This window comes from Xiphophorus maculatus, chromosome 3 (assembly GCF_002775205.1).
Source record: "Xiphophorus maculatus strain JP 163 A chromosome 3, X_maculatus-5.0-male, whole genome shotgun sequence".
NCBI lineage: Eukaryota > Metazoa > Chordata > Actinopteri > Cyprinodontiformes > Poeciliidae > Xiphophorus > Xiphophorus maculatus.
Genome location: NC_036445.1, coordinates 23456010 through 23480324, shown reverse-complemented (window position 1 = coordinate 23480324; position 24315 = coordinate 23456010). Strand labels below are relative to the sequence as shown.

Sequence of the window (24315 nt, the reverse complement as noted above, 5' to 3'; positions counted from 1 at the left end):
CATGGAAAGGTCCATATTTTTCTTGCAAAGGTTCTGGTAATCTTGTTAGAGTGCTTAACCCAGTGTAAACTCTTTGAGATACTCGATATTAAAAACAGAACTGGTCACAAGACAACGCCAAGTGCATCAACACTGACCAAATCAACAGGAAATGTTTGGCAGACACAAAAATCAACCTTCTTCCATGGCCATATTACTCCATGGTTGAAGTGAAGAGAGCATAACAGAGGAGACAGGATTCTGGGAAGAAGACTGTTCAAAGAGTAATATTGTCAAAGATCCCTGTCTACGCTGGTTTCAACCCTGTGGGTTGCTCACAGAGAGTTGTGCAAAATATTGACATAAGCTTGGCCAATAGTTGTGCAGCTGGTGTATTTGCTCAGCGCAATTATTTCTCGACATGGCAATTTTGAATTTTGTACAGCTGAATAAATGTACTTTAAGATAGACCCCCCCCCCCCCCCCCTAAATTATTCAGTTGTGAATTATACCACTGCGATAAAATACAGAATTATTTTAAGTCAGTTTACCCGGGGTGCCAACAAATGAGGCTGGCACTACAAATTCCACCTTATTACATAGCCTTTCATCTAGCTAAGAATTGCAGCTATTGTGTGCTACATTTTTTTTTTTGTCTTATTTTGACAACCTGTAACTATGCAAATCCATGCAGCCTCATAAATCTTCCACCACAGAACTCACAGCTGCTCTTTTTTGTCTCTGTGGCTGCTGGCTGCTGTTTTGATGTGTGACAGGAGAGCAGGCGGCGCCAAGGCATGGTCAAGGAAGCAAAGTGAGCTGACTCAAAGGTAACCAAGGAGGGAGACTGCAGCTCAAGGTTTCAGTGGTTCCACAACACGTGTCGGTATCGGTTAGGATGATGGGCGATGATGACAGATACCTTCGGAGACTCTCAACTAATCCTGTTGCTGTGGATCACTTTGTTTTCCACAAAAAAATATTTCTTCTGCTTCTTTCTATGCCACTGCTCATAACAATCAGTGTTTATTTGAATTCATATTTAACCTAGTAACAACCAAAAATATGACAAGAGCTCAGGAATACATCATTCTAAAAGCACAGCAGACTCTTCCAGATGGAAATCGAAGGTTTCTGAATTTTTATTCCCAGTTCATTTTAATACAGGTGAAGCAAAAACAATTGCAATACATATATTTTTGAGTTGGTCTTAAACGATTATGACTAGAGGATCATTCATGCTTGATTTTGGAAAGGGTGCTTGAAGTTAAACAACCATCAATGCTCATCAGTGCTAGAGAGGCAGAACAAAAGACTGCACACGTAGTCTTCTTGAAACCAGACAGGAGGAGAAACCGCATCGTGTCGTCTTAATGGTTTTTGAGTTGCATGCGGATAAACATTTTGAAAGAGTTGTGATTTTTCCATCAACTAGAGATTTCCTTTGATTAATTTGAGTCTATTTAATTTTTTCCGCGCTCTACCGGAAGAAGGAAAGTATTTTGTGGCACTGTCTAAGTGTTTTCTCAGTTGAGAAAACAGAGTCAGACTTCTGCTGTGAGCTTAGAAAGAAAAAAAAAATATTGATCCGCTGTTAATGTGGTTTCAGGGTGCCATGCTGCGCACATTAGCCTTTCATCCCTGCCACTAGAGCCACATGTCTTAAAGCACAGGCTCATCCCACCCTGTCTATTTTCTGCTAAAAAAAAAAATAAAGAAAAGCCTGGCGTGCTTTATTCACCTTCCTGCAGTGTTTCATTAGTTAGAAATGTAACTCTTTGCAATGTAGATTTTAGTTAATCTGCTTAGTCCAAAATGCTTGCTTCGAATGTTCAGATTTTCTGAGTGAAGCAAGATACACCTTCGCACATGGGAGCATAAACACGGAGATGTAATGTCACTGGTACAGAGAGGTTGAACAAGAGTCCAGGCAGCCACTATCATCTCACTGCAGACCACAAATAAATGTGAGAGCAATCATGGTGCTGCACTTCCAGTCCAACCTTTGGAACCAGTGAGCTTTGACAGCAGCAGGTTAGAGGAGGAAAATAACTTCTTTTTTACTGTGGTACATATAGGAAGATTCCACTGAGCAGAATAGAAGCAGCAATGCAATTCACGATGCTGCATGTGATATTTTATTTGTGTAGAAATTGGGAAGAATATAAGATCTCGTGGGGTGAAGTAGAATTTTTTTGACTGGAGTTTAAAGTTTTCTAATTAAAGGTGCCAGGAAGGCATGTTTGTGTGTATCGAAGCAGCTGAATTGAAGGCTATGCTGAAATTGAAGCCACAATGCACTGAACACCAACATCAATTAAACTAACGTGCAATTTGCTTTTTAGGAATTAAAGACGAAGAAAATCTTTCATTCAGTTTAGATTCCCTTCCCCAATCAGTGTGTGGATATTTCTGCACTATAAGAAAATTAAATCTACATAAAGACTTTTTCTGTGCTTCGAGGTCATTGTGATATATAAATGCAAAATAGGAATTTGTGGCAACCATTGCAATGTTCAATTGCTTAGAGGCTAAAGCGTCTCTGGAGAGAGAACAAAACTCCTGCTCTTCAAGAATTAGAAATACAGCTTCATTTCTTTTCATATTGTGGAGGCTAATGAGATCAGGAGATTGAATCACATGTTTGCAATTTCAAGGTTAAAGGTTTTGATTCATTTCCAGGGTTCTGATTACTGTCCTTTGGTTCCTGTTTGTTGTAAAACCACAAAGGAATATAATTAAAAACACTGAGACTCAGGCTGCTGAAATCTGGGATCTCAAGAGCTCATGGTTGTAGATTGTCTTGAATTTAATATGGTTGCGACTCAGACTTCAATCTTGTGGTTTCCAGTTAAACTAGATGGTAACTGATGTCCCTCGGGGCTTATATAGATTGCTAGTTTGAAGTTTACATACTCAACAAGGACATGAACGTCATAATCATTTAGGAATTATAAAGTTGCTTTGGAACTGTGGAGTGATTACACAACACACATTTCAATGATTTTTTTAAAAAAGCATTTAGAAGTACATATTTCAATTTATTCTTTCATTCGTACAGTCAAAATTGTAAACACAAGCTCAAATACAGACATACATGTTCACCAATAATTGGATATCTTGACTGCATACAATTTTTGATAGTAGTCAACAAGCTTCTGCCGTTATTCTGGCTTAGTGTTTGAGCTATTATTTTTGGCAGAATTGGCAAAGTTCTCCCAGTCCTCATTATTCATTTCTTCTGCAATGCTCCCACACAACTAGCACCAAAACAGACCCTCAGCATTTTGCCACCTCTACCATGCCATACCATAGAGTTAATAAGTTTGGTTGTCTTCACTGAGGCTCCTCTGCATTGTTCCTGTCATTGTAGCCAAGTAGTTCAGTCTTTTCTGACTCAACAGTTTTTCTCCAAAAGAAACGTGGTTTGACCACCGAGACAACTGCAAATTTTAGTGGGGATTGGTATTGCAACAGGATACCTTTTCTTTTGTTTCCATCATTCAGCACCCTCTCAGATTTGGGCGATGGAAAACTTTTTGTACTTAGGACAGTGATGCTGGTGTCTCAGCAATCTTAAATAAATGACAGGTGTGCTCCTGGATTGGTGTGATGGTTAAAACCTGTGACATAGCAGGACAATAAGCCCAAACTCTTCTAAAAGTTGGAGGACTATTTACGACTACTACCAAGAAAGAGCTTGTCAGCTGTTGGGACATTTACCCAAATATTACTATAGTTGTCTGAACATATTTTTGTTTGTATGTCAATTTTTGATCATAAGTGGAACTGGAAACTGGAAAATGAATTATTCAAATGAACCATTCATACACAAAAGATTTTGAACATTTGGTCTTTATTCTAATGTCTCTGATTAATGAGATGCCAAGGTCAGCTGTCAGTGAAAAATGTTACCAATCTGAATTGTTTGGAATTAAATAGCTATCATTTAATTAAACTTGATGCAATGGTTATTAAGGCAAAGAGTTAAAGACTCCAAGTGAGAAAGTTTAACAAAAGAACATTTTCCCAGCTAAAGTCGATGCTTTCGGGGCCCGGATGGATATCTATTTGTACCGTGAATTCATTACACAATAATGTTCAGCTTTTACCATACATTATATTAATGTATGGTAAAAAAAAAAAAAAAAAGGTTAACACAACTGCAAAAGAAGTTTCTAAAAGATTTATGGGAAACCGTAGCCTGCAGGTTGAGAAAGTGGTAAATTTGCTGCAGCTGTTACTTTTTTTGCATGGATGATCTAAATCTGCAGTTCTAAACTGCTGCCTCCATTACTTTTCCTTCCTGGAGGGGCAGCAGGTTGTGTACAAATGGTCAAACAAATTAAGCAGCATATATAAGCAGCTAAACATTAATAAGGGCCTGTTTTTAGCCCGGAACTGTGTTTCCAGCAAGCTGAACGAGCAAACATGTCTTTTTTTTCCCCTTTTTTTCCCCCTGTGAACAGCCTTTTAACTGGATGTAGATGTTTACCTGGGGAGTAAAAACTGTCCAGTAATGTTTTAGCCTCTGCAGTTGCCTTCAGATAGAAGAAGATAGATTGTTTTTGGAACTTCTTTCCTCTTCCGTTTTCGGGGGGAAAGGAAGTCTTGATGTTATTGTTTGTTTGGGATATTGGAGGATAGAGAGACAAGCATCCTATTAGATGTGCTGTTGGCACGCGGTTCTGTGTTGTACAGCAGCTCTCACAGCGGTGGTCTGGCATCAGTTGCAACACGGCTCACTAGCACTTTGAGGAGGTATTGGTGTCTAGCCACAACTGTTGGGAAGTAGCTAAAGCACCGGCAGCAAACGGACTTGGGGAAATAGTCATAATGCTTGGCTGGCCAGGCACATGACCTGCTTTGCCCCTGCAGTGGTGAGTGTTCAGTGTGTGCATTTGTTTATGTGCCAGCTGTGTTAAGCGTGGCAATGTATTTGATTTGAGTATTTTTCACCTCAGTGGTTGGCAATTTAAAACCACCAAATGGAATATTTCTAAACCCCTTTCCCAAATTGCACTGACACACTCATGAGGTAATAGTGATTCGCTGGGAAGCCTCTTTTCTGTTTTTGTTGTGCGGAAGCCCATTTCCCTTTCATCAAGCATGCAGACAAGCGTGGTGAGGGGCTGCGATTATGCACATTCTATCACTATGAAATGTGAGGGTGCAGCATGCTCATGCAGATAAAATCCTTTTCTATGGGGACATCAGTTTAAGATTTCTCTCTACTGAGGTTGTTGATGTGGCCATTGAGGTCGTCGCTGTTGAGCTCCTGGTTTTGTGGGTGAATAATGGTTTCCTCTTCCATCCCCATTTTATGCCGATGCCTCAGAACACGATTTTTCAAAAATGTAGAAAGAACTTTCTTGGACCTCTAAAGCCAAGGTTTCCATGTAATGTAACTTCAAAGTGCTGCGTGACTTATAGCCGTGATGGGATATGGTCCCAAACAACAAGATTTCAAAAGTATTCATACCCATTTGTTAGGGTTGTTTTGGGTTTGTTTATTATTTCTGTGTTCTTTAGTTTCTTTTCTTTGACTAGGTCAGCAGTGTTTCTGGTTCACCCTAGTTCAGTTCTTTAGTTGCTGCAGTTTTATTATGTTCTTCATGTCTAGTTGTTATTGTTAGATTAATTTTCCTATTTACCCAGTTTGTGTACTCTCCCTCGAACAGTGTGACATTTTAGCTCTGTCCTTCTCCTCAGCCTATTTTCTGCTCTCTCACCACACACCTGCCACCTGTTACTTATTCAGTAATCAACCTGCTCAGTATATACTGTATATGTAACTCATTCTCAGTCACTCCTTGCTGGTTCCTCCTGTCATTTTCCTGTTGAACCCTGTTACTTTCCCACTTTTTCCTGTTGACTTTTGTTCTGGATTCCTGTTTTTGTTTGTCTCTGGTTCCCTGTGGTTTTTTGTAAGTTTTTTTTCATCATTTTTTTTTCATTTAACATTTGTTACCTACAAGCTGCCTCTCTGCATTTGGGTCCACCTTTCAACAACACAACATGACACCATTACATGGTTATAAAGCTAAAACTACAAACTTGAATTTTGTTCATTGCTGAATTTATTTGGGAATGTGCATAATAGACCAACACAAAGAGGTCTGTACTTGTAAAGTGAGGGGAAAATAATTTATGGTTCCAACATTATACACAAATAAAATCTGAAACAAACAGTGTGCAGTTGTATTCAGACCAGTGTCATTAATCCTTTGCAGGAATTAAACAAAACAATTTATAACACCGTCGAAGATGTGATACTTTGCAATTAGGCTAGATGAGACTAAATGGAGTTGCCTGTATTTTTGTTTTTACTTTCCGATTGTTTTTAATATTTTTACAAAGTTGTTTTTTGTGCTTTGCTCACAATATTAGTGAAAAGGTGATAACTCTCTGCAGTATTTTTTAAAGGGTGAGGATGCAACAGTGAAACAATAACCTTTGCACAAATGAAGCTCACCAGCTGGTTTGTTGACCTTTGCTTTGTTAAATAAGGGGTCCATGTCCCTTTGTTCTGTATCCAAGTTATACAGATGGATATCTCTATAATGGCTGAGTCATTTTTTAAGGTCAGGTGCAAATCAATGCACCATTATATTTTCCATTCTTTTTCTTTTCTTTTCTTTTTTTTCACCATAGCCAAGTGAGGTGCAAAAGTCTACCTTAGTATATGTGACAGACTGTCATGATACATCAAGAAGAAATCCCATGCAGAGCGCCATCTGATTAAGCATTCAACAACATCAGTCATGAGAAAGAGGAAGCATGAGGCAGGTGCATGGACCTAAGATAATACACACAAAAAAATACAAAATACAAAAGCAGAAACTTTGGTTGGAAAAAGTCATTAAAATCGGGAAGAGGAAGATTTGTTCTAATCTTAATGAAGTTTAAATGGTGATTTGACCACCCATCGTGAATTACCAGCGCTCAGAATAGCACTCATTACTTGCTTAATCTGAAAGTATATTTTAGTTATTCATGCAACTTTCTATTAATTTCATCTGCACTGCTGTGAATATTTATTTATGTATGAACAATCTGCATACATCTTTCCGACCTCATATCCATGACTGTTAATACTGCAATCCATTGTATTTTTACAGGCTTTATTAATTAGCTAATTAATAAACACGCTCTCATGTTGGAGTCAGCCACAGCAACAAGTTGTTTACTGCAAGACAACTTTAAGGAAGTCTTACCCTAAGCTAATTAGGCAGTGGATATAGGCACTGAGATCTGAAAAACACAAACAGCCAATGATATTAGCTTCTTGGCTTAGAAAATAAAATGGCAAAGAATTGTAAAGTTAACTTTAATAGATCACGTTAAAAAAGTCAAACATCATTGGAACTGTTTTTTTTTATACCTCTGTACTGCAAGAAAGCACTCGGTAAAAGCTCAGTCCTCTCCAAAAGTATGTGTAATAGGGCTTGAAACATCTTTGCACAAAGTCAGATCTCATAGAGGAAAAGAGTTCACCTCACTTGTTCTCAGCTGCATGGCTCATGACACATGCACACAGCGCCTTCAATAACTCAGCGTGTGTATTTGTGTGGAAACAATGCCCCAACATCGACCAAATGACTTTGTTTTGCCATATTGTCCATTCTCCTAACATTGCAGCTGTTTTAAAGGGTGCATATTATGAAACTGTCACTGTTTCTGTGCTTTAAGGCATATATATTTGGAGCACTGATATCATTGTTACTTCAAAAACTTACGAAATGCATCATTCTCTGTTTACATTGCCGATATTTTGCAAGTGTCTATTAGAAGCTTTTGGTTTCATTGTTTAAATTATCCATTTGGATAAAACCTTTATAGAGAATCCAGAGGAAAAGTAAAGCCCAGAGTTTATGGAACCACAATATGGCGAAAATATTAGTAAGTTAATTGGCTTGACTGAGATATATGTAAGGGCTGAGCTGCTTCATACAACTTTTGAAGTTCTTATCACTGTGTTGCAATAATCTTGTGCAGCTCAAACCATCACAAACATTACAAACAATCTATGCAGACAAGATAAATGAGTGTTTGAAAATACAATTAAAAACTTCACCGATTTTTTCGTAGTATTTTATGTGATAAACCAAAATCTGAAAATGCCTGTGTGGAATTGCATTCGGGCTTTTGAGTCGATACGTTGTAGAACCAACAACTGTAGAGCCACTTATCTGGCTTGGCACAATTAGATACTGTTATGTTTTCTTGTTTTCTTTGCAAAATAGCTGAAGCTCATTTAGATAGAGAGCATCTGCGAACATCACTTTTCATACTGCCGATTTTTAAATCTGGACTTGGAAGGATCATACGTCACGAATATGAATGTGCTTGAATGTGGTTAATGGTTATTTGGATGCTTTTATCAAATACGTTCCAATAAAATAAATTATAGTTTGTGATCCAAACCAGAAAAAAAAAATGTAGGAAAACTCAAGGGTTATGGTTATTTTTGTAGGCCACTGTATAGAAGGGCTCTAGAGTACTTGGTCTGTTTCGTGTCCTTATTTGAGATGTCATGCTCAATTTTGAAGGCACTCTTCACTCTTCATAGTTTTGTTTATTTGTGTTTTCACAATCTTCCACAAAAGCAGACATGAGGCCAAAAAAAGAGGGCAAGAAAGAAGCCAAGTGTCATACTAACCCTTCAAAAACATCCAGAAAGACGAGTTTTATTGGACTGCTGAGACCCGGTTGGATAATTGACCAAAGCATATCACACTGATTTCATTAAGACCTCTGAAAATTGTGTCAGCTGGTGAAAACAGGGGGATAATATGTCTCCCTTTAAAGTGAAGCCCCTTAACAGTGCACCGATGACCTGTATCTTTCGTTTCTATTTTTATGGGCAGATTGATTCATGTGTCATCTGCAATAAAAAACAAGATATAAAAAAATATGGAAGCGAGAGACATGGGCTCAGATATTCATGTGAAAGCGAGCCACAGTCTGCGTCTCTGCAGTTCTTTTTTTTTCTCTCCTCAAATATGACGACATTTAGACGTGTTTTTATTTAAGAACCACAACACTCTCCACACTAATGTGTCTTGGAAATGTTCAATTCACAACTTAATTAACACTTTGATTTTAATGTGCTATTTTGCTCTATTAATGCAACAAATTTACAAACACATTTGCCAAAGTGGGTGTAACCATATTTCTTGAATTGGCAGTCGAATAAATTCTATTAACAAGAGCACCAAATGTTTTCACAAATTTCCTTTATTGCAGCGATTACTGAAAAACAGGAGATATTGCCAGATCAGATAAATTTTATCGTCTTGCACAGGATGGTACATAAAACTAAAAGGGGATAGATAAGTCAACTGACTGAACGGATAAAATTAATGCACTTCAGGGATGAAATAGGAAATAGAACAGAAAGAACATTGTGAAGTGCTCCTGTCTACTATTAGACTTAAACAGTTTCACTGCAGAGTAAAGATTTCTAAATAATTTATGAGGCTAGTCAACAATACATTTATATTTAGATGTGTTAAGATTTAAAGCCAACGAGGCAGGATGTATGTCTAAACATCATGATCTTATGATAAATAATGATCTTATGATAAATAATGTTCTTATGATAAATAATGTTAGCAATTGATCCCACATACAATCCAGAATCATAAAGTTAAATTGTTTTTAATTAGAACAGCTGTTCTCCTGATCAACCCTAACAGCTGAATGAAACTATTTTATAAAGTAAAATCACTAATCAAATTAGAGCAACATTAAAAATATCACTAGAAATCTGAACTATGACAAACTAATTTAGCTCAATTATGGACATCCTGCATGGAGCTTCACTTTCTCTGCTTCTCCACAAGTTCAGGAAGAATTTGCCCACGTGTCTAGAGACTTGACGATATTCTACAAATAATTGCAGCGTTTTGCATAAACATGACAGAGCAATCACTTTTCTACCATTATAAATATTCAATAAATGAGGACCTAAGGTTCAGAGTATCAGCAACCAATCAGAGATTAGAAGAATTAATCAGCTTAAGCAAGTCTCTGAAGAAGTTTTTTATGTTCAAGCTACAGACAATTAAAAACACTTTTTTGTCCACTGAGTCCTGATAGAAATTATTGGTGGACATCAGTGAACAACAGACCCTTACACACAGCAGAGGAGAACAAAAGCTTATTTCAAGTAGCTGTAGTTCAGAGCCGAGGATTTAAACTGTGACAGTGGCCCTCCATTTATGTCAGATAAATGCACAGTCCAAAGGAGGAAGTTTAGAGAGAGCTATCGCCTCGCCATCATTAAGCCAAGTTTCAACTGGACAAAGCAGTTCTTCATGCTTACTCCTTCATCAATCATGAGCAGTCTGGGGTCTTTTAGCTCATAATAATTTGAATAGCAGTCAACAATTCCTCTCCTCTCCTGCTGAAAATAATCGTTACTCCTTTATAGCTGAATACAACTCTGCAATGAGTAGTGAACCACATATTGTGGGTCTGCATATTTTATGCCTTAGTGTGTGCAAAAGAAGGCAAAAAAAAAAAATGCTGTCTACATCTTTTTCATGCTTTAAGTAAACCTTAAACAACCAATTTAGTCTCAAACTAATTTGTTTAGGACTTGCAATTAAAACCATCCCCTCTATGATGCATAATGTATTTTGTTTACAAAATCAATCTTATTTTCCTTCCACGCAGCACTGTGGTTCATTAACTGGTTCATTCTGACCCAAATCTTTTTATTCTCCGCAGGCAGAAAGAGATCACATTCAGTACTTGTGCTCTCACCCGCTGAATTAGCTGGAAGCGTCTTCTCAAACACAAACAAACACATACCTGCAGTTTAGACTGACACAAACCCTGAGATGTGTCATCACAGAGTGGGAGGTGACTGTCATTTTTTATTTTTACTGGGAATAGCCCAGCGGGAATAATAATCTGTTACTGGTGTCAAACTTGTGACGCTCCAGGAATATTTCTGCATATTTTCAAAGGAACAGAGATAAAGTATTTGGAAATGTAAGCATTTTGTTCATTGCCAAAATATTTATACACTTTTACATTTTATTACATTATAACCACAGAATTTTATGTTCTTTACTAACAAAAGGTTTCACATAAGGGTGAAGTGCAAGGAAGTTAAAAAATTCAGCTCAGTTTAGTTTTATTTATATAGCCCTACTTCACAACAAATGTCATCTCAAGGCACTATAATCATTTCAATTCAGTCACAAATACGTTCCAATTAATTTTAGTTATCAAACAGTAACTGAGATCTCAAACAATTATTACATTATTCAAAGTAGTTTAAAATGATTCTGTCTAAAAAAATACATAGTTTTCAGAAATATTGTAGAAATTAAAACAGGACGAATTCAGCTCTCTTTACTCCAATGCCACTAAATAAAATCTACTGCAGACGGTTATTTTCAGAAATTTCCAAAGTAGAGTTCAGCTGATCTCTGAAGATTCGACAAACGTAGTGAATAAACAACAGCATGAAGGAGGAACACAGCAGACAAGTCAGGAATAAAGTTGTGAAGAAATTTAAATCTGGATTAGCCTAACAAAAGCATAAACTCTGATAATCTCACAGAACATTTTTCAATCCATCATCCAAAATATAAAGACTTATGCAGAACCACAAACCCACCAAACCGCTATGGACTCCACCAATCTAGTCCTGTAGAAAATATACAAAAGTAAAGCATATTTGAAGAAAATCCAGCCATCCAGCCATTTTCTAACACCCTTGTCCCTAGTGGGGTCGGGAGGTGCTGGTGCCAGTCTGTCGCAGTGAAGAAAATCATAACTAGTTTAATTTTCAAGCCACCATTTATATATAAGACACAGCAAACATGTGGAAGTACAGTAGGTGCTCTGCAAAGATTTGGCTCTGAATGCAAATGGATGCCTGTTGGTCAGATTTTATTTTTAAACAAAGGAAACCAGTGCATCACTTTCCTTTCACTTCACAAAATTTCATTATCTATATATTTTTTTTCTTTTATCAAAATTACACTAGTAGCAGACACTGTCCCAGCTGTTAGCTAAATTTGTTATGCTGCATGGCTTGCTAGAAAGCTCTTTCTTGTGTGCCGTTTGTCAGTTCAACACAGCGCTCTGCAGCAGTTCTAAAGGTGTACATACCAAATTGACAAGTATACAAACTTGGAACTACTTCAAAGTTATACCCACAATGTTGCTCAGTCACATGAATCCTCTGCAGTTCTAATGTGTCCAAATGTGAAGAAGCTGGATGGAGACTTTCGTAAGCACTGCTTTCCACGAAGCCACCTGCTGAGGGCCTTTGTCTCTGCCTGACTCAGATAATTCGATGCCAATTTATATTTCTAAACCAAATGCTCCCCACTGTGCATCCACAGCATGTTGTTAATTTGGTTTCTAATCACATTGTCTGGACAGTGAGCCACTAACACAGGGTCAGAAAAGACTCTAGAGATTGGGTTTCACTAAAACGTTAAAACGATAGAGGTCAGAGCGTGCAGCTGAGTGGTGACAGCGGTATTTGAAGAAGACATACTGTGCTTCTAAGTGACAAATGAATTTAATCCACATCCCCTCTCACTTACAGGGAAGCACATGTTATCTCTATGCTGCGCTTTGTAGTGAAAGCATTAATGTTTACAGCACTGCTTTTTATAGATGCAGCTTTTAGAGAGCTGACAATGCGTGACACATTACAAGCTCGTATGATTCATAGCATTTGAAAAGAGGATTCTAATTCACACTGGAGGAACAAGGAAAGCAGTGGAATTATAAGTCAGTTTGCTTGGAGGTAGAGGCTCAGCGCATGAAGCGTAGAGAAAGAGAAAGATTCCAGAAACAATAGGCTGAGCTGGCTGTGAGAGAAAAAGTTGAGTGAGACAGACAGATGTGAAGAGGAGGAAATAAAAGACAGTTGGCAACATTTGCAGAGGAAAGATGCAGAACTCTGTTTATCTAAGGATGAGAAAGTTGGAAGAAAAACTATAATATTTTCACAAGGAGCATCTGCTCTGTTGTCTCCTGGACATCGTCACAGTCTGCCCCACTCCCATTGCAGAGCACAATGGGTTGTACCCCGAGTGCAGTTATCTGTCGTTAATTATTGTGCCTTTCAAAACTATTTACACCCCTTAAATGTTTGTAGTTTTGGTCATGTTGCAACAAAAATCCTTGTCATTCTACAAAGATTTAGTAGTTAATAAACTGACACAAAGTAGCAAATAAAAGTGAAGTTGAAGGATAGCAATACATGGCTTTCATTTTCCTAAGCAAACACAAGTATTGATAGTGTACAGTCCTTGCAAAAATATATGTTTTGAACTTTTTCACATTTTCATATTAAAGCTACAGCCTGTCAAAGGGGTTCTCTGCCATGTAGAGCAAACTTTTTGTAAAGTGAATAGAACATTATAATTATAAATGGTTTTCAAAATATTTTACATAGATAAAATAGATCTATGCAGATTGTCATCTGGACTTTGATTCGGCCATTATAACACCTAAATATTATTTGATTTTAATAATTTTATTGATGCTTTGATTGTACCTTTAGGATATAAGTTGAACTTCAATGTCAAAGTTGCCCTAAATAGTAATGTTTAACTTCATCCATCCTCCTATATTTCAGGCCCATTTTCCCGTCCCTGCTATACAAAAGCATCCCCACATCATGATGCTCCTGTATCCACACTATATTATTGTGTGGGTTTGGGTCGTTACAGTGATTTTCAGTGTTAGTTTTGTAGCATTTTGCATGTAGGCCATAAAAATGTTATGTTGGTCTCTTCTAACATGAACATCTTCTGCATGGTTAGTGTGTCTCCTACATGATTTGTTGATTTCTTTAAACAAGAAATATTTTGGCTTTCCCTTAATATCTACTTTTTTCTTGCTATTCCTGCACAATTAACGGTTGTCCTGATAATAGCTAATCTATTTTTTTGATGATTTTCTTCAACAGCAGCCTGTGAGTCTTTTTTTGGAGAGAACTTTAAAACATCTAGAAGTTTACCTCTGAACTGTCTGGTGTGTCCTTTGGTCTTTGTAAGGCTGTTTGTTCATTGATGTTCTCTAACAAACCTTCATGGTATAACCTACTTATGCTAAAGTTAAATTGCACATAGCTGCTCTCTACAGTAATTTCTAATTATGTGATTCCTTAAGGCATTTTGTTGCACTGGATGTTTTTAGAAGTATCGGAGTAAACGAACACGAAACTTTTCAGGTTTTTAATTGCTTAAAAAAATTAAAACCACACATTGCTTCCTTTCACTTTACATCCATTTACCATTTTGCATTGGTCACATAAAATCGCAATTAAATACATTGACGTTAGTGACTCTAACATGACAATAAGTGGAACTGCTCAAGGATATAATACTGGACCAAAGCCCCGCGCAAAAGTTCCAGAAAGTAATATTGTGTTGTACTTATACCATCTAAACTTAAAGCTGCTAGTACTTTACTCTGTAAAACAGTCCGTTTTTCTCACAGGCTCCTATCTGCTGATTTAAAGACTGGCTCTCTGAAACTATCCTACTGCTACACCCCCACAATGGTATACCACAGTTACAAGCCTGTGTGTCCACATGAGTCAAATCTACTGAATCATATTTACGCTCATGAATGTGTATTAAAATTGCATGTGTCTGGTTTCATTTATTTTTTATTTGCCTGTTAACACTGTCCCACTCTAACAGTAGCAGCAGTAGCCGTCCACCAGAAGTTGTCATATTGGAGTTGGACTGATTAAGCGTACCATGTAGGCAGGGAAATTCACAAGAGATAAGAAGTGCGTAGTATGAAGCGAGAGAGATTGGTTAGCAAGGTGCTGGCCTGAAGCCAGAATTTTTCAATGTCACATCAGCACGGTTACTTAAGCTTTAAATGTAACTCACTCCAGAGGGGGCTCTGTTTGAATTTTTTGGGTTCAATCTTCTGTAGGAACAGATTATGAATAAAGCAAACCTGGTGAATTGTACATTTGTAACGCCCCTGATCAAAGCTCTGCGCAAAAACATGAATCCTTAGAAATGTTTTTTTCCCCCACATCAGCACAGGAATTTTGAATGCATTCAGGTAGTGATACGTTGATGCATCAAATGCTCCCATATTGCTAATGAGATCCATTTTTTCTTTACATTTTTCATTCATTCATTCATTCATTCATTCATTCATTCATTCATGCTGCCACACTTCTATCAGTCTGCCCCAGGGCATCATTAGGGTGTGAATAATAAGTGAATAATGTAATGTGAAGCGGGGTCCTCTGGTGTTGATAAAGTGCTATACAAGTACAGGCCATTTACCATTTATAATTCCAAGGACTCACAAAAACAACATTCAGCTTTTATAAAATCATTTTGATAGCCAGAGTAAGCCTGATTTATTGGTACTTCCTCCCACATGTATAATATGCTGTAAAATAAATATAGGTTTTATTACAGTAGCATAACTTCACATTTAGAAAATCAAAAATGTATGTTCTGTAGATAGATGAATTTATTGTAAAAAAAACATAAAGCAATATGTTTTAAAAAAAACTCTCCAATGGGACAGTCATGACCACCAGTATATCTAAGAATTTAATTTAAATAGATCTATTTTTTAAAGATGTTGTTCAAGCTCTTATAGGTTGACTCATGTTTCTTAGATCATCTTCTTAGTTACTCCACTGCTGTTTGTTTTCTTGGAGTAAAAAATAATAAACTGAAAGAGAATCTATATTTGTCTTGTCACCACACACATTGCGCAGGTTTGTAAGGAAAGTAAAACATCTCAAAACCTCACAGTTAGAGAACTACAACAAATAGCGGCATCTGGGAGTCAGCAAGTCTCCATTTTACTTTATCTGGATGCTAAGCGGTTGTTTAGGACTGGTGCTAGAGTCCTAATATGTAAAAGGATTGGTGGAGTCTGCTAAAGTCTACTAGGACATTGGTGAAGGATTAGTGATCAACAAGAAATCTACTTCTGAGGAATTTTTGAAGTACAGTCTTAGACTAATTCCTCTATAAATGATTATGCATGTTTGGTGAGGCAAAATTGGTTTGTGGTGACAACCAAGCAAAAAACAAAAAAACAAACAAAAAAAAAGGAAACAGATTTGGTTACATAATTTTATATTCATGTTTATAAAAATGGAGGATATATATTTTTAAAGAAGGCAGACATCAATATTCAAACAGTGTTCAATCCTTTCATCTCAGCCTCTATTGCCATGCAATCTCAGCATGTGAGTGAAGTAAATTAAGTCTAAACTGAGACTGAACTACAACAGGGCGCAGCTGCAGGTGGGCTCACCTTCAAAAGTGAAGATGTTTTCTTCGAATTTCCATTAAAAGGCCATTTTAATTCACCGTGGGTGACATCATTAGGCCTGTGGAACATAAAGAGCTCAAAAACTCTGGCACTTTATTTCTGTAGGTTGCAAATACTTCGTTGATGACTGTTTTACTGACATGTTATAAAACAAATGAATACTAACAAACACAAGAACTTGATAACTATATATATATATATATATATATATATATATATATATATATATATATATATATATATATATATATATATGATTCATGAGTTATTTTCTGGAGGTGCATAATGTTTGAGAGCACTTTTAGAGGAAGTGAAACCACGGCAACACAGAACAGGTTGGCTCTTGTTGGCCCTGTAGGTTTTACGTCAGAAGAGCAAAATTTGCCATGATTAGCCTGTTTGCTCTTTGGAGTGGAATCAATCAGAGTTCATACATGGTATTTTTTTATTTCTTGAGCATCAGTGTGTCCTAAAAAAATCACAATGTGTGCCCAATGTTTATTACACTATATGAAAGATAAAATGTATGAGTGGAGCACACCAAAGTGGTCAGGGGAAGTAGCAATTATCAAAATAACATACGGAGACGTACACTAGTTTGTCTGATGTTCCAAGTTCCTGTGAATCCTGAGAGTTAAATTTGATCAGTGAAATGCACAGTTTTTAAAAAAAGTTGTTTTCATAAGTAAAAGCAACTGTTGACAGGCTGGAAGCTGAACATTCTGATAAAAGACAAAACACTGTTCACTGTTCAGATTTAAAAATTCAACATTTTGACAGTTTGTAAAATGAAAAATTACTACCATCTGTGAAGTTAGAGGCCATTTTAGTTGCATAGCTGCCAAGTGATCTATATTTCCCCACCCCCACACCAATACTCCACCGCGTGTGTGTGCGTGTTTGGCCAACTCTATGCAAAACATCCTTTACCTACCAAGTGTGAAAAGCTAATTACACAAGGAGTAAATTGTGCAGGCGAAGCCATGCATCTTAATTAAGTTTGGATTTCATTAGACAACATGCAAGATAGACTAAGATAAAAACACAGGGCATAGTTTTTGCACTGTGACGCAGTGTGTACGGGAGCATATCAGTGTATTGTTTGCTTTAATGTGCGAGTATAATGGATGTGGATGTGTGAAGGGAAGTACGATTTTTGTGAGAACAAAATTACATACACTGCCTGCCAAAAGTATTCGTAACTTTTCCACACTTAGTCAATTTATAACCACAAACGTCAATCAGCTTGATCTGCAACAATTCCAAATAATGGACGTTTAATAAGTGAGCAAGAAAAAAAAAGTACATGAAGTAAGTAAGTGTGTTGCACATGATCTACAAAAATTGCCAGTGTAGTTAATTACACGTGCAAAAGTGGTGCTGGAGATCAGAGAGATCATAAAAGAAAGGTGAAGAAGAAAGTTGTTATACTGGATGCATATTATAATAATAATACATTTAATTTAAATAAGTATACAACAAGGTACAACACAACAATAAGAACATCTGAATATCAATCAAAAAAGCTATAAACACCATTTAGACTTTCTGTTAGAAATAAGGGATATTAGATGCGTCCTTGACCCAAACATAACCAGCCAAGTTAAGGCCATAATGAGCTTCATACAACCCTGCAAAGGAAATTTGGAGGGTGAAGATGTGGGTTATTATTCTTATTTCACATTCTTTAAATGATCCAAATATTTGACAAGATATGTTTCTGTCATTGTATCTATGCCTCCTGTTCGCCACAGTGTGTGCAGATAGTTTGCACCTGTTTTTCAGATGTGATTAACACAGACACAAAAACAGCACCCACAATCTGATTCTGGTTTGATAAATGGCATTGCAGGTGGCAAGTCAATGCATTTGCATATTCTCCTCTGAGTATTTTGTACTTTCTGATTACGTGGTTTCACTGCCATCACGTTTGCACCAGTTTGTGCAAACCTTTTGTAGAACAGGCCCACAGACTTCCTTTGGGATTTTATGTGACAGAACAATGCAAAATTATACATAATTGTGAAGTGGAAGAATAAAGATATATGCTTTTGACTTTTTTTTGAAAATAAAAACAAAAAGTGTGGCATACATTAGCATTCTGCATGTTATTCTCTAATACCTCCAAGATAAATGAAGAGCAACCAATTGCTTCAGAAATCATCCAATCAGTGACCTTTGAAGTCACTGATTTAGTCATTGTAAAAAACAAATAAATAAAAAAAGGCAGCAGTTCTCCAAAGCTTTTAGAGGTTGTAAGAGAACATCAGAGAACAAACAGAATCATGAAAACAAAGGGAAACACTACACAGGAATAAGAAGAGATACATTTGTGGACAAATTTGAAACAGGGTTAGGTTAAATGGCAATGTTCCAAACTTTGGACATTTTCGCACCATTGTTCAATTCATTTGAAAATGGAGAAGTGGCATTACCAAGAGGCTGGTGGTAACTCTTGAAAAGCTGCAGAAATTCACAGCTCAGTAGCAGGAATCTGTTTACTGCATAACTACAGCTAAAGATAAGCCAGTGAAGACAGAAAGCTCTATAAACATCCTGTATGGAGTTTGTTAAAAGCAATATAAGGGACATCAAAGAAGGTGCTTTGGCGAGATTACACTGAAACAGAACTTACAGGCTTCCTTGCAAAATGCTGTGTAATAAAAAAAAAATTGTACTCTGAACATTACCCTTAACACAACATTCCAAAAGAGGGACATGTTGGTAGTAACTACATGCTGTGGTAATGTGTCTCTTTAACAGCAACAAGGAAGCTGCTAAAGAGAAACCTGGAGGAAAGTCAGCTTTACTTCCAGGTTTCTCTGTTAGATAGACCAATATCTATCTATCTATCTATCTATCTATCTATCTATCTATCTATCTATCTATCTATCTATCTATCTATCTATCTATCTATCTATCTATCTATCTATCTATCTATCTATCTATCTATCTATCTATCTATCTATCTATCTATCTATCTATCTATCTATCTATCTATCTATCTATCTATCTATCTATCTATCTATCTATCTATCTATCTATCTATCTATCTATCTATCTATCTATCTATCTATCTATCTATCTATCTATCTATCTATCTATCTATCTATCTATCTATCTTTCTTTCTTTCTTTCTTTCTTTCTTTCTTTCTTTCTTCCAGGGAAACCTGGAAGAAAACATGTTAGATGGTAAAGACATGCACACACAAAAAAAACATTGCTGCTATAATAATAGTGAAAACTGGTTCTTCAAAGTATTGCCTCAGAATGCTTGAATACAAAAGTATACCACAATTTTCTAATGTATTTTTTACTTTTTTTGCAAAACATTTTTAAAAACTTGTTATTTTTCTTTCACTTCACAACTTTGTGTTGTATTGCATATAATCCCACTGCATACATTGAAGCTTGTGGCTATATTGGGATAAAATTATAAAAAATTACATAGAGGCACCATAGAGATATTTTTTCATGCATTTGGGTTGCTTAGCACATATGCACATTCCATCATCACTCCTCTGGTTAGCCAGGCTCTCAGATTAGTATAGTTTGACAGTGATTGTATAATGTCCAATACATATGAGAGTATTGATTTTCAGCAAGCTAGTGCATTAAGGTGCAAAGCAGCTCTATGTCTTGTAGGCGAACTGTGAACAGCTTCTGGAAGCAAATTGAATGGCCCGGCTTGTAGCTGTTCTCTGGAGCTTCCTGACATTCTGCAGAAAAATGAGCTGTAATAATGTATCTCAAGCTTTTTGTTTAATAAAGTATATACAAAAAAAATCTCATCTACAATTATGCATCTTCTTCACATTATCGCAGCAGCAGGTGTTCCGTCTTATTTCTTTTTTCATTTGAAGGGAGCAGAGAACGCGAGTGAAAATACAAAACTTGGCACACTATTAGCTGGTTGCCAGCTTCTCTTCACAGCTTCTGCCAGCTGAGAGCAATGTGGGTTTTCTGAATAATTTGTTCTTGGTTGAAAAAATATTTCACCTGAACTTTAAAGGGTGTAGGCAATCGTCTGAATAAAACCTTGTTTTGCAATGTATCCACACTTGAATGTTAATTTTTGCCTTCTTTTTTCTTTATTGCCCGCTAGGTTTATTGAAATGAACTGCATATTTTCTCATGTTTACATCCTTTTGTTATATGAATTCAGTTCTAACCTGATTTCTGGTCTCTTTCTCTGCAGGTTTTATCCATACTTGTGGAGGCACACTAAAGGGGTGGAATGGGACTATAGAAAGCCCTGGATTTCCTTATGGATATCCAAATGGAGCGAACTGTACCTGGGTGATTGTCGCCGAGAAGGGGAACAGGATTCATATAGTTTTTCAATCTTTCGCAGTGGAGGAGGAATATGACTTTTTATCTTTGTATGACGGCCATCCACAGCCAGCTAACTTCAGAACGAGGTAAGAAGGCGGCCCTGAAGTCAAACACCTTGAAGGCTGCATTTAAAAGCTGGGAGGCAGGAATGGGAGAGATGTGAGGAAGAAAAGTCTTCAGTGATCACTTCTGACGGAAAGGTCAACCTTAATGTACACATGACAGAGACTGTTTATTCTTGTCAGGGAGGTGTCAGGCAAGTCAGGCGTGCTCAGTGAGACGAGTATTGTGCGTCAGCTCTTCCCTGACACAGTCTGGCGTAGATGAAGCTGCCTCCTTAAAAAAAATGTGAAGACCTTCATTGCAATTTTACTTGCGAGATGAACAGTTTATCTTTTATTTTATATTATTCAGCCTAATATACCAAAACAGTCCTTAAAATGTAGCACATTGACTTGAGTTTTTGTATATTGCTTTGATGGTCTTAGGTGGTGTGTGTAGAAAATGGAACTTGAACAATAGCGTGAATAAAAGCCTCATGAAAGGCGTCTCTTTCATGAAGCCCACTTTAAAAAGTCACGCCTTTTGATTCCAAAGCAAAGAGTCCTATCAGCCAGGACACTTATACCCCCAACCTCTGCATTATTTTTGAATAAGCATGCTGGTTTAGTTTTAGTGATGGATGGGTCAAACTCTGTCGCTACCATCCTTTGTTCACAGGAGGAGACAAAGGTGGAGAGAAATGTGAACATCAAACACTAAAAAACTGTTATTTCTTTGCTTTGGTTACTGGATAGGAAAACAACTGTTTACTCAGTGTGCTTTCTGGATTCTTACAAAAGCCTGACATTTAAGTGAAGTGGGGTTTTCTGGGTCACTGCATTGTCAAGGTGCCTTTTTAATATTTGTCTTAAAGACACTGTGTGTGTTTCTGTGAGGATACAGCAAAGCAAAACTTGAATTTGACGATAGCAAAAAAAAAAGACCTTGATGTGCAGATTGAAATCTGGATTTTTTAAATTGTTTTTATTTCAGCATTCAATTGTTAAAACAGTAAAAACATATACATATATTTTTGATAATTAATTAACTAAGTTTTTGTGGTCACCATATCCTGTTCTGGTATGTTGGAGTCCAGTCAAGCAGTCAGTCGGCTTTGGGTGGGGTTTAGTAGATGAAGCCAACAACAGCAACAACAACAACAACAACAACAACAACAACAACAACAGCAACAACAACACCCTTTAAGGACAAATGGACCCTTTAAGGACAAAAATGCTTTAAGGAAAAAGATATTAATGATATGAGATTTATATCTGTGCAATGTTTTGATGTGACATGGCATTTTATTTGCTATGCCAAAGTCTCAATGTATTTCACTTGGCTCAGTTACATTAAAATAATCAAAGTTGAAAGAGAAATGTGGAAGCGTAGATTTTAAACCTGCCAGTAGTCAAAGATTTAATGCCTCCAACAGGGCTACATAACTTTTATTCTGTCTCTTTTGTCGTTCTTAACTCTACTGCAGTGGAAGTGGGCTGAGGTCACATGTTACTACAAAGAAGGACGCATAGTAAAGAGTGGCAATAAGCTGGAACAACTCAAGAGTTGAATCACTGTTGATACTTTACTGTAGGGGATGAATCACATTAGGTTTTGAAGAGATTGTGCTGCCGTGTTGCATAATATTTTCTGAAGGACAGGCTTGCAAAAGGAGTTATCAACAGTTAGATTTAGTTCAATAAATCTGACATCTAACATCTGTAGTCTGAAATATACAAGATGTTTTCTATAATATACGAGTCTTTGTGCTGAAATCAGCCACTACATAGGAATTTTGTAATATTCTCTAGTACTTTTGGGCGAGCAAGACGTAACAGATATCACACTACCAAACTAACAACTAGTCAAACTATGGTCCATAAAAGTCTGGGTTTCTCAAACTCAAACATCTCCTGGCAATTTTGCATAACTGGCACCACAGTAAAAATACAAACTGAATAAATTATATATATATTTCGGTTTTTCTGTTGTAATCAGAGGTAATAGTGAAAACACTACAATGTACATTACAGAATCCTCTTTTTAATTGTCTTCAATCTGGGATTTAATTCAGTGTTAATTAAACCCTTACTTACATTACACCAGCAAGAAGTGTATATGAAGATTGTTTTTGGTACTAAGCTTAATTTAACACTTTGATTGAGTTTTGTAGTACGCCATTTGCGTCAGTGAATGGCAGCACTGCGCTTTTTGCATACAGTCTGACCGAAATGACAACAAGAAGAAGAAAAATAGAGAATTCCGCATTTTGGGAAAAATTTCTAATTCTAAAGATATAAGTTATTTAATTAATTATCTTAAGAAAACAAAATTGATAGAAAAGATTTAAGTGTTGTTATTTTATTATTATTATTATTTTTTATTTATTTATTTATTTATTTTATTTATTTTTTTTATATTGTTTTTTTTACTTATTATTATTATTTTATTGTTTTGTTTGTTTTGTTTTGTTTTGAGGGGGGTGTATATAGTTAGCGTCCCGATCCACGCTCCATTCCAGTAGATGGCGGTAATGCACATCTAAAAGTTGTTTGCCAACCGCCATAAAAAAGGAAAAAAGAAGAAGAAGAAGAGAATTCCGCAGTTTCCCTAAATGCATCACAGCATCATTTGTCAACATTACGTTTTTTTTTTACAAGAGATCCGAAGAGACGGTAGGAGACCCAATCTTTGTTAATAACAATAATTTAGTTTATTTACTTCTTGTTGTGCTTTAATGTTTCTTTGTTGAAATTAGGTTTGAAAATGAAGCCCTTTGCCAGCCCCTCTTGCTGTGTTAATCTTTGTGAGGTCTGTTTTCCATTCTTCCTCCCCTTTTATTTATTTATTTATTTTTAAATGTTCTTTGTATTGAGTCTTTATTAGGATATCAGCTTACTGGTGCTAGTTTATTATTTTAATTGAATGTCCCGCTCTGCTTCTCGTTATTTTGTATATTGTTTTTGCCTTATGTTGCTCCTTGCACACCTGCTCCTAGTTAGCTAATTATTCTGTCAGTTAGTTTCCTCTAGGTCCAAGCACGTACTGATAATATTATTTTATTCAGCTATTTTGTCTTTTCATGTTTTTCTATTACTCATAAATATTTTCTGGGACCAAAAACTCGCTCTTGCAATTTAAGCTGTATTTTTAAAAGGAAAAGAAAACAACAAAAAGCAATTTCCTTCAGTATGGACTTAAAAAAAATAGAACCATGTAAAATTTACAACATAATTTCAAGGGATAAAAAAGCTATTTCACACAAGAGCGACGGATGGTTGTCATATACGACGAGAAGTAGAAACTAGTTTTGTGCCAAATAAAATATTCTTTAGACTTTCAAATTAAGCTGAGGTTATGTAAAATGATCTGTAGAGCTAATTTATTTTCAAGGCAATTCTGTAAATTTATTAAAAATACCTCTTTTGATAGAGAAAATATAAATAAAAATGTATTTTTATGAAAGGCTATATTTACATAGACGATGCACTTAATTTAAAAAAGATATTGATTTGCTGAAACTATGCTCAACACTGAAAGTTTACGCTGCTTCTTTGTTACAGTGTTACATTTTCTGTATTGGATTGTAAATGTGGGACTGTTTATTTTCTGCCTGGAAGGGGTAATTTCATGATTGCTGTTACA

General features: G+C 36.4%; 1 protein-coding gene across 3 annotated transcripts in view; it reads left to right on the top strand.

Moving 5' to 3' along the window:
* LOC102234306 (CUB and sushi domain-containing protein 3-like) overlaps positions 1–24315 on the top strand; it is a 243084-nt gene that overhangs the window by 5552 nt on the left and 213217 nt on the right. For all 3 annotated transcript variants that reach the window (XM_023330906.1, XM_005810786.2, XM_023330905.1), the window contains exon 2: positions 20492–20714. In XM_023330906.1, the coding sequence (XP_023186674.1) occupies positions 20492–20714 (223 nt within the window). The remainder of the gene's footprint in view (positions 1–20491; positions 20715–24315) is intronic.